General features: G+C 40.3%; 1 protein-coding gene across 2 annotated transcripts in view; it reads left to right on the top strand.

Annotated features, from left to right (window-relative positions):
• The window catches only part of FAM185A (family with sequence similarity 185 member A), a 58,598-nt gene that overhangs the window by 18,686 nt on the left and 27,907 nt on the right, over positions 1-12,005 (top strand). For both annotated transcript variants that reach the window (XM_080665960.1, XM_080665961.1), the window contains exon 5: positions 4,995-5,036. In XM_080665960.1, coding sequence (XP_080522086.1) covers positions 4,995-5,036 — 42 coding nt within the window. The remainder of the gene's footprint in view (positions 1-4,994; positions 5,037-12,005) is intronic.

Below are 12,005 nucleotides of genomic sequence, written 5' to 3'. Positions count from 1 at the left end.
TTACCCAAACCAGCTAGGGCCAGTTGATAACTTTGATAGTTCTGATAATTTCATAAAGAAATGTCCCAGTTTGCCTTAAGAAGGACATGTAGTCACATTTATAAATCTGCCTTGTAAATTTAGAAAGTCAGAAATAATATAAAATTTTAAAAGAAAGAAGCTTTTTATTGGAAGCTTTTTAAACAACTATTTATGAAGTTTATGAAAATATTTCATTTAAATTTTAGTATTAAGTCCATTGTAAAATTTTGGTTTTATCATTTTGACCTATGATAATGTTATGTTAATATTGAATCTGGACTTAAAACACTTTTATAGGAAATACTAGAAAGGAATTACACTTCCCTTGTGGTATAGACAGCATAAATTTTTTTCAAGATTTAGACATGTGATACTAAATGTTGCTATCCAATGCCCTGTTTGGACTCAGCTCAGCTGCTTGGAGGGTCTCGCTTCTTCTATAAAGGTAATGCTGCCATCTTCAGTGTGCGACTTCCAATCTTCCTTGAAAGGAAGAGAGATTGTAGAGGGTCATGTCAGAAGATTCAGAAACCAGGCCTAGAAGTGCATACATTACTCCTGTCATATACTATGTTATGGTTCTGAGAACCATTATTTTCTTGAGATTGCTTTACTTTCATCATGAGTACTAATGATATACTCTTTAAGAAAGACCGTATGTTCATTAAAAAATAGTAAGTTTTTACTGCATTCATTGAAGATAGTAAAGCTCCTTTGCCTTGTTGAGTATGTGACTGGACTCACTAACTAAATGACTAACTATAAAACTATGTCATTGTTCTTTACTAATACTTACTTAAAATCACAAATATTAGGTGTCTGCTTCATCTTATTCTTGAAGTGTTCAGGAGTTAGAAGCAGTAAAGAGAATTCTGAGTGGAAACATCCAGTGTCTCACAATAGGTTAATTGTCCAAAGCATAGTTTTCATCTGTTGGTTGCCATTTCGAAATTCTTTGCCAACTCCTCCAGTGTAGGATAAAGTCAGTAGACTAGCATTCCATGATTCTGCTGCAGATTGTTCTTTACTTCTTTTTCCAAACTAAATTTGAACATTGGTTCAAAAAAATAATCATGTTTACTGTGTACATACTGGGCACTGTGCTAAGCTCTCGAAATATAATGCTAAGTAAGATGTGATCCCTGTCCTCATAGACTTGCCTAATTGCTCCAACCTAACTGACCCGCATGATTTAAACATAACATGTACAGTTTTGCCTTTTTATCTTTGCTTATGTAATTCTTTTTCCCAGAGAATCCTTCCGCTTCAGCATATTCAAATTTTATCCCTTTCAAATCTCGAATATGACTATTGTCCCTGTGTATGTTAGGTCATTTTAGTCTCTTTTCTCTGAATGGCTCTGTCACCTAATTCATACTGTTCATTTATGAGGTTAATTTATAATTGTTAATAAATACTAATTTTTAACTTTTAATGTGTGCATCCCCTTAGATATCCTATAAGGTTTTGGATGGCTAGTATGTCCTCTGCCCTCAACTCCATCCTCCGTGATTCAGGTCCTTCCCCTGTGCAAAATACACTCCTTTCCTTCCAGGGATCCCAAAAGTCACATCCCATTATGCATCACCTCAGAGTCCAGAATCTCTGCATCAAAATCAGATCCAGTGTAGATGAGGCTCCTCAGGTATAGTTACTTACTAGTAAGTACAGATCCTCCAGTACAGGAATACCTTGTTTTATTGTGCTTTGCTTTATTGTGCTTCGTAGATGTTGCCTGTTTTCTAAATTGAAGGTCAAACCCTCCACCAGCAAAATGATTACAACTCACTTTATTGCAATATTTGCTTTATTGTGGTGGTCTGGAACCAAACCTACAATATCTCCAAGGCATGCCTCTGAATCTGAAGACCTGTAAACTAAAGAAACAAATTGCCTAGTCTTCACCTCAACCCCCACACACATGACCTACACACCCAACATATAATGATGAAACAGGAATAGGATAATTGCTCTAGACTTTCCTGTTCAAAGGGGGAAAATGAGAAGCACAAAGAAGTCATTGGTCTGTAGTGATTTTGAAATGTGAATGGGCAAACATGGTGGTTTTGATTAAACCTCAAGTTCTGGGAATAATTCTTTAGGGTTCCAGGCTTTGCTCTCTGAGCTCTGGGTTCCTGCCTCTGAGTCCTTCTTTTTTTATGTTATGTGGCATGTGTTTGTAGCTGAGTAGTTTTCTTAGACTGCTTCCTGCCAGTAGAATTTTGTGGGTCCAATGGGCTCTTTTCATTTTTTACTGTCGCTGCTCCTGTTAGTCCACTTTGCAGTGTGTTTGCTGACGTATTCCTGTCAAAAATTTTGTCAGCCTCCTGTGAATCACATTGGGGTTTATTTTACTAGATAAAAGCCATATCCAAGAATCTTTGAAAATATGGGCTTCTGCAGAGGTATTGAGGTACAGTGCCCTCCAGCTTTCTAGAGGGCCTGTTGTTTGTTTGAGAGCATCTATGATCTTTTTAATCTTTTTAAAGGACTTTTTGTGTAAGATTAATACTGTGAGGTACCACCCTCCATCTTTCTGGGGTCTTAATAGAAGGTTTTACAGTTACTCCCTTGGCTATATTTTTAGGCCATGTGTGTCAGTGTCCTGGAAGCCATTCTTAACTTTAACATCTTTTGCCATCTTAAGAGACTGAGACTGGTTCTTTTTTTGTTTTAACAGTTCTTTAGATTATCTCTCTTCTCTTGCATTTTACTCTGAGCAAAAAGAAAAAAACAATAGGCATCACCTACAACACTGACTGCTTAGAAATCTTAGCTAGGTCATTCATATCATTAAGTATATTTCCTACTTTCCATATTACTGAAGGTGATAGTGTTGCTAAGTTTCTACTACTACTTAACAAGGGTCCTCCTTCCTCCAATTTCCAAAAACATTTTTCCTCACTTCCCTTTGAGCCCTCATGGGAAGCATACTAACAGTCTGTTCAAGGCAATTTAGGCCTTCTCTAACATGCTCCTCAAAATCCTTCCAACCTCTACCCAGTGCCAAGTTCTAAAGCTACTCCCACATCATTAGGTATTTATTAGGGCAGCATCCCACTTTCAGCTTTCAGAATTTGTCCTAGTTAACTCTTCCATTGTTCCAAGTTACCCCAAAACTTAGCAGCTGAAAGCAACATTTATTGTCTTCACAGTCTGGATGGGTCAGAAATCTGGGTGCGGCTTAACTGAGCCCTCTGCCTCAAGATCCCGCAGGGGATTGTAATTGTGGGCTCATTTGAAGATTCACTAAGGGAGAATCTACTTCCTAGCTCACTAGTTGTGGTTGTTGGCAGGATTCAGTTCAGCTCCTGTTAGATCTCACAGCCAGGAGGCCACATGCCTCATTTATTTAAACAAGGCATGCGGCCCATCGGCCGCGAATTTAACATACTTGTGTTAGATGGAGGCATCTTTGAATTCTTTGCTTGTGAGCCTCTTTCATAGGGCAGTTGACAACATGTCTAGCTGGCTTCCATCACAGCAAAAGATGGCTAGCAAGAGAGAAACCAGAATCTTTTTGTAACCTAATCTTGGAAGTAACATCCCATCATTTTTGCCCTATTTTCTTTGTCAATAACAAATCATTATGTCCAGTTTACACGAGGGGAGGAAATTATACAAGGACTTGAGAGGCAGGGATTATTGTAAGCCATCTAAACAGCTGTATGATCTTTGGCCACTATTTGCATGTGATGGCGAATCTACATTTCCTGGATTTGAAATTAGAAGAGTATCTAGAACACACCAGTGAAATAATATTTACATAACACATTTAACAGTTTCTTTACAACCTTATAACCTACTGAGTCTTGAAAATAATTTTATGAGCTTAACTTCACACAAACCACATTTTGTTCCCACACAAATGTAACTGTTGTTCATATACTCCCATGAAGTATGATGGAAAATAAGACTTTTAAGAGATTTTTGTTATCAAAGCACATCTGACTATTGGGAAAATTAGTTATGTGCCCTTGAAATGAAATAAATGAGTTTACTTACCCTAGATTAATTTTAAGGTAATAATATTCTTTTACTTTTAAGTGTAGTTTTTGAATCATGGTAGAAGAGGTAATATTGCTTTTACCTTCAGTATAGTAAATATGGGTAGTATGGCTCCAGAGTAATTATAATACAAACATACACATGAAGAAATATCCTACTATTTTTGGTATTGGAAGAGGGGGACTGGGAAGAATGGTTGCAATATCCTATACCTGTCCTGGAAAATATATTTTCATTTAAAGATGGAAACCTTTGAAGCTTTTTTCTTTGTTAGTCATAGTTCAATGGATTCATTATCCCTGCCCCAAACCTCTTTTAACTCTTGGCACAGAAACCACTTTAACATATAAGCATGGCATACTGGCCTGAAAAATAATTGTTATTTTTTTCATATAGATTATTTTAGCATTATTTGGTTCAAAACTTGTCTTTGTGTAGTCTGATAAATACAGTGATATTTAGGTTGAAAATGCATAGTCAGTGTATTTAAGTAATATTTTTTTTATTGTTTACATTATTATTGATATCCCCATTTCTCTCTTTCTGCCCTCCTCTCCTTCCCTCTGTCCAACACCAAACTGTGTTCTGTGTCTGTAGGTTATGCATGTATGTTCTTCGGCTAATCCCTTCACCTTCTTTCATCTAATTAAGTAATTTTTTTATTTATGGATTTTAGAAATATGATGTTTCTTTCATGTTTACCAGAATGTATGATGGTATATTTTGTAGTTATGCTAAAAAGCTTAAAATGTAATGGAGGAAGAGTGTGTATAGATGCCTAAAACTTTTTATTTCAGAGTTGCAACTAAATCTCTGATTGTTGTGTGATACTGAGAAAAATTGCCAATGACAAAAACTGTTATTAAATAACATTGTGGATATCCAGCCATGTTCTAGTATACACAGTTTTTTTCCTAGATTATTCCTAATATATGAAATTGCCTTTCTTTTTCTCTCTTTTACAGGTAATATAACATTACAAAGCAAGATGGGTAACATCACAGTAGGTATGTGCTAAGATGTTAATTGTTAAATTTTGCATGCTTTTTAAAATGACTTTATTTGTGGTATTTCCTTAGGGTAAATAAAGTCTACAGTTTAGCTGATGACTTGATAGGATCCTGGTGTGCAAGTTAAATATAGGCAGACCCAATGTATGAAGATGTGAAATTATTTCCGGAAATTTATTGGTTTATAACCCTATAAATATTGTATAATTATTGGTTTGGCACCAATCAGAATAGGTTTAGAATTCTGATTTCACCGCTTTCTATACATGGGTAAATTACCTAAATTCTCTGTGCCTCAGTTTCCACATCTGAATAAGTAGAAATAATAGTAAGTACCTATTATATAGGGTTATTGTAAGGATTAAACACGATTTGTGTGTGTGTGTGTGTGTGTGTGTGTGTGTGTGTGTGTGTGTATAGTAATTTAACACAGTGCCTGACATGGTAAAAATCTATAATAATAAAAGCATAATATGCTAATTAGCCCGGACAGCTGAACAACCTTCTGGACGACCTTCCAGACGAAGCCGGGGCTGCGAGGGCCGAGCCCCTTGCACGAATTATGTGTATCGGGCCTCTAGTTTAATAAATAATAGCCATTTTTATTATTGTTATTGTCCTAATCCTAGGCCAGAACTAATAGTAGTTAATGGTACGTTAGACCAAATCACTGCATGTGATGCTGTGCCTGCTGGAGGAAAAAGTTCAGATGTCAAGATAGTTTATATAAAACTTTCTCTATCCAAGTAGTGTCTGCTTGCCTATAAGGTGAAGGCACACTCTGAGCTCTCTGAGTGGTGGTTGTTTTTTAGTCCCTAGAGGGTAGGGGGTTTGGGATGGGAAACTGGGATCTTTGTGGAGCAAAAAATATGAACTGATGGTGGTCAGTACTTTTTCATGTGCTTATTATTCATTAGTATACCTTCCTTTGTGAAATTTGTTCATATCTTTTGCCCATTTATTTGTCTTTATTATGGAGCTGTAGGAGTTCTTTATATATCACTAGAGGCCCGGTGCATGACATTCATGCACTGGGAGGGGGGGAAGGGAGGGGTGTTCCTCAGCCCAGCCTGCACCCCCTCACAGTCCGGGATCCCTCAGGGGATGTCCACCGAGGGGTCCTTAGTGCTGCCATGGAGGTGGGAGAGGTTCCTGCTACCGCTGCTGCGCTCACCAGCTGTGAGCCCAGCTTCTAGCTGAGCGGCGCTCCCCCTGTGGGAGCCCACTGACCACCAGGAGGCATCTCCTGCGTTGAGCGTCTGCCCCCTGGTGGTCAGTGCGCATCATAGCGACCAGTCTTTCCGCTGTTTGGTTGATTTGTTTATTAGCCTTTTATTATAGAGGATGGGAACAAATCCTTTATCAGACATTGTATTCCTGTATTTTCTCTCAGTCTGTGCCTTGCCTGTTTATTTTTTTAATGGTAAGCAATTAGGGACAATGAGAAGTTAGACCTGCCTTGAGATAAGTTTTTTCATTTCTATAAGCAATAATTTTAGAACTAAGTGTATATTACTTGGCCCTTAGAAAAAGAGCTGGTTGTAAATTGGTAAGTCTCTTTGTCTTAAATAGAATCAAATTTTATATTTTGTGAGGGTTTTTTTGCAGAAAAGCTCATTTCCTCTAAACAAAATGGTTTGCTGTAGGTATTGGCACACTTTGTGTGTAAGGACCACATAGTAAATATTTTTGGCTTTCTGGCCACATAGCCTATCTATACTATAAAACTCTTATCATTTTAACAGAAGCAGCCATTGATAGTACACGAGTAAATGGATGTGTTTGTGTTTCAATAAAACTCTGTTAATCAAAACAAGAGGTGGCTTTAGTTTGGTTGCCCTGCTTTAGAGCCTAAAACTGTTTGTTGGTGTGATTCTGGAGAAATTTTGGGTTTTATGTCTTAACTAGAGGCCCGGTGCACGAAATTCGTGCATGGGGGTGTGTGTCCCTCAGCCCAGCCTGCACCCTCTCCAATCTGGGACCCCTCGAGGGATGTCCGACTGCCCGTTTAAGCAGTCGGACATCCCTCTCACAATCCAGGACTGCTGGCTCCCAACTGCTCGCCTGCCTGCCTTCCTGATTGACCCTAACTGCTTCTGCCTGATCACCCCTAACCACTCCCCTGCCAGCCTGATGGATGCCTAACTGCTCCCCTACCAGCCTGTTTTCCCCTAACTGCCCTCCCCCGCAGGCCTGGTCATCCCTAACTGCCCTCCCCTGCTGGCCTGATCACCCCCAACTGCCCTCCCTTGCAGGCCTGGTCCCTCCCAACTGCCCTCTCCTGATGACCATCTTGTGGTGGCCATCTTGTGTCCACATGGGGGCAGGATCTTTGACCACATGGGGGCAGCCATCTTGTGTGTTGGAGTGATGGTCAATCTGCATATTACTCTTTTATTAGATAGGATAGAGGCCTGGTGCATGGGTGGGGGCCAGCTGGTTTGCCCTGAAGGGTGTCCCGGATCAGGGTGGGGGTTCCCTTGGGGCGTGGGACGGCCTGGGCGAGGGGCCTGTGGTGGTTTGCAGGCCGGCCACGCCCCCTGGCGACCCAAGCGGAGGCCCTGGTATCTGGGGTTTATTTATCTTCTACAATTGAAATTTTGTAGCCTGGAGCGGAGTCAAGCCTTCTGCTTGCTCCGTGGCGGCAGCCATTTCTGTTGGGATTTATGTATCTTCTATAATTGAAACTTTGTAGCCTAAGCGGAGGCCTGGGCCGGCCAGGGTGTGTGGAAAGCTTGGCTTTCTCCATCGCCGGGGGCAACCCTAGCCTCCTGCTCTTTCCAGCTCCGTGGCTGCCGCCATTTCTGTTTGGATTTATGTATCTTCTGTCATTGAAACTTTGTAGCCTTGAGTGGAGGCCCAGGCCAGCAAGGGCAAACGGAAAGCTTGGCTTCCTCCGTTGCCAGGGAAACTCAAGCCTCCCTCCTGGTCTCTGTGGCTGTAGCCATCTTGGTTGGGTTTATTTGCATATTCGCTCCTGATTGGCTGGTGGGCATGGCTTGTGGGTGTAGTGGAGTGATGGTTAATTTGCATATTACTCTTTTATTAGATAGGATACCAAAGGTTACAAGTGGATAATGTTTATTTGAAATCCTTGATTGGTTGATTTGTATTTTCCTTGAAAGATTTACTTCAGAAAGTTGAAGGCAGCTTTTATAACTCATGACAACCTAATTAAAGCCTACTGAGGCTCTGGCTGGGTGGCTGAGTTGGTTTGAGTGTCATCCCATACACCAAAGGGGTTGCAGGTTTGATTCCTGGTCAGGGAACATACCTAGGTTACAGGTTCAATCCCCAGTAGGCATTCATATATGGAAGGCAACCAATCCATATTCCTCTCTTTCTCTCACCCGCCCTCCACCTCCATCCGTCCCTCTGTCCCTCCCTTCCTCTCTCTCTAAAAATAAATGAAAACATTCTCTGGTGAGGATTAAAAAGATAAAGTCTACTGAGTAACTTGGATTTTGAGGAATTGAGATGAATGGAAGCAAAACAGTTACAAAGGAACAAAAAGTGATTTGTGGGAACCTGAGAGGGAAATATGTTACTGTGTTTCCCCGAAAATAAAACATCCTCTGAAAATAAGACCTACTTACAGGTTTCCTTCTGAGTGAAATATAAGGCATCCCCTGAAAATAAGGCCCCCAGGCTCTGTCTCAGAATGAAAATTAATTTACCGTAAACTGGTCGCTAGGGCCGCCCCGACTGGTGTCTAGCAACCAGTGACGTTACGCGGAGTCCTGACGTCACTGCTGTGTGGAGGCGGAGCGGAGGTCGGAGTGAGCGGTGAGCGCAGGGCGGGAGAGAGGAGGAGACTTTCGCAGATGCGTGTAGAAGAACAGGAGGATTAGAGCGGACGGGACGCGGCGAAGGTGGTGAGTGCTGGTCTGTCTCTGGTGACACCACCTGATGCTCGCGGCCGCCTTCATGATGACTGAAGGTTCTCAGTCAGTGGCAGACCCTGCTCCAGCCCAGATCCAGGCCCCAGCAAGCCCAGTGACAGTCCCCAGGCAGGCCCCAGGGGGTAAATGTCTGATAAAGGGGTAGGGGGGATGTCTGGTGAAGGTGTTCAGTGGCACAGGGGTGGGGGGAGGGGGATCACTTAAAATGACACAGGAGGATCAGAGGGGGCAATCAAAATAACACAGGAGGATCAAAAGGGGTTACTAAAATGGTAATCCCCCCTCTGATTCTCCTGGGCCATTTTGATTCCCCCCTCTGATCCCCCCTGTGTCATTTTGAGTGATCCCCCTCCCCCCACCTTGATACCCCAATTCCTTTTTTTTTACCCCTAGAAATGAGTGCAAAAAGAAAAAGCTACTCTGTGGAGTACAAGAAAGGAATTGTGGAAGACTCTTGGGGCCAAAATCTTACTGCTTTCTGCAAAGAGAAGATGTTGAGTATCCGATTGGTCCGAAAATGGCGAGCAGAGTATGGTAACCTCATTGAACAAGTGGACAAGGGAAATGCTAAAAAGCGCAAGTGTGGATCTGGTTGGCAACCATTATTTTCCGAGCTGGAAGACCTGATCTGTGAATGGGTTGTTGACAGGAGAGCAAAGGCTTTGGTTGTGAATAGGGCTCAGATTCAAGAATTTGCCCTTGCAATGGCACCACAGTTTGACATAGCCCCCGAAGACTTCAAAGCATCACAGCACTGGCTGGATAATTTCCTTCAGGGAAGTGAACTGTCTTTAAGAAGATCTACAACATTGTTTAGGTTGGAAGATACTCAAGTTATTAAGCGAGCACTTGGATTCAAGTCCTTTATTGATGATGCTGACTTCTCTAAATACAATCTTTCCAACATGATTGCTATGGATAAAACTGCAGTGTTTATGGGCCAATCATCTCAAACAACAATTGAATAGCGGGGTGCCTCCTTAGCGTACATTCCCTCCACTGCTTACGAAAGTGCACGTGTTTCCTGTATTTTGGCAATTCGTCTGGATGGCACTAAAATCCCACCTTTAATCATTTCTAAGGGCAAGAAGGAAAAGATTGAACGTGTTTTGGGCGTTTTTATTCTTGAAACTGAGAAAGCCTGGGCCATACAAGCAGTTATAAGGAAGTGGGTCGATTTAATGCTGCCGCTTGTTATGCGAGGGAGCCAAAGAGATCTGCTAGTCTGGGATGCAGCCAGCACTCACCGCGCTAAAGACATGAAGACATTTCTTCACAAAGAAAAATAGATCAGATAATGATTCCCGCAGGAATGACGGCCTATCTCCAGACTCTTGATATTGCAATAAACAAGCCATTCAAAGACAATTTGCACATGGAAATTAATGACTACATTGAAAATAGAATGGAGAGAAATCAGCGTGGAAACTTTGTGAAACCTAAACTGCAAGAAGTTGTGACTTGGGTGAAGAATTCATGGGAGAAAATCACTGACAGTTGCATTGCAGATGCACTGCAAGCAGGCTACCTTGACAAGAAGTACTCATTTAAAGACAGTGCTATTGCTAAACATGAGAGATTTGGTCCACTGATTCTGAAAGAAATGGAGTCACAAGAAATTCACCAGGAAATTCAGGAATTGGATTGTTATGATGATGTTCCAGAAGATGATGACATGATTGTCATTGAATAAATGAGTAAATTCTTGATACTGTAGGATTCACAGTTTGTCTGGTTTGTGTTGACAACTACCATACTACCGTACCGTATACAGGTAATAAATTTCCTTTATTTTCATTTAACAATAAATGTGTACCGTATTCTTCTTCATGGACAAATAAGACATCCCCTGAAAATAAGACCAAGTGTGTCTTTGGGGGCAAAAATTAATATAAGACACTGTCTTATTTTCGGGGAAACACGGTAGAATAGCAGGAGCTTCAAAATATTGGAATGGGTGTTGAGAAAAGGTTATATAATATTATCCAATTGGAATATTAAGAGATGAGATTAATTAGGTATTATTCTCTATGCTTTCAGGAAAATAGATTGTGTCCTCTCCAGGATTTCTTTATTAAGAAATGGTTCTTTATTTCTAGTTTAGATAATATGATTGATCAGCTTCTTAAGTAATCTCATCAGTCATTTAGATTTTGTATGTGCATTGTAATCTACCTCACAAAACCCCGTTCTTCCTAATTTCCATAATACAGGGTTCTCTTAGAAGCTGAAGTACTATGAAAGGTTTTATTATCAACACCCTGATTTTCTTTGAAATCATTTTTTAAAATTGATTTTAGAGAGAGAGAGAAGCATTGATTTGTTGTTCCACTTACATATGCATTCATTGGTTGTTTCTTGAACCCGAAACTTTTGTGTATCAGGACAACGCTCTAACCAACTAAGCTACCTGGCCAGGGCTGAACTCATAATTTTACAAATAATAACTTTCTTCTGGAACACCAGGTCATGTTCTATTTTAAAAAGGAGAGAGCAGAGCTTCATAATAGATCTTGTAATGGTGGGATAGGGGTATTAATAGAGTTTCTCACCTCACTTTACTTTCTCTGTACTATGTGGCCTCTTTTGGAAAGCATTGCTGGTAATTATATCTTTAAAAAAAGAACATCTTCATTTGGGGGAGGGGTTGCCTTGTGTGTTTTTCATAACCCCAGCCTCCTCTATGCTCCTCCCCAAATACAAAATACCTGGGCAGGACATTAATTTAGAAAACTTTACTTGAAGGGACCTTAAAATTCTGCCTTTGCAAATCCTTTACTATAATATAAATGATTGCAATGAAAAATTATTAAGAGTCAAATTAAGGTTTATATATTTAGTCCTATATAGAAAATTTGTTCCTTACTCTTTTGATTAGTGCAGGTTTGGAAGTATAAGAATCAAGTTGCAAAAATTAAGAAATATCTTTGGTATTGCTGTTTCTTAGTATTTACATGTTGAAACTGGAGGTAGAATTATAAAAATTCAGAACTTTCTGAAGATGTTTGACCAATTTTTAGAGAATTCTCCTTTATCTGAAGGAAAATAGCAAAGTTTGGAATTT

Source organism: Plecotus auritus, assembly GCF_963455305.1.
Source record: "Plecotus auritus genome assembly, chromosome: 4".
NCBI classification, from domain to species: Eukaryota; Metazoa; Chordata; class Mammalia; order Chiroptera; family Vespertilionidae; genus Plecotus; species Plecotus auritus.
Note: the sequence above shows the minus strand (reverse complement) of the source record. Positions and strands in the feature narration are given on the sequence as shown.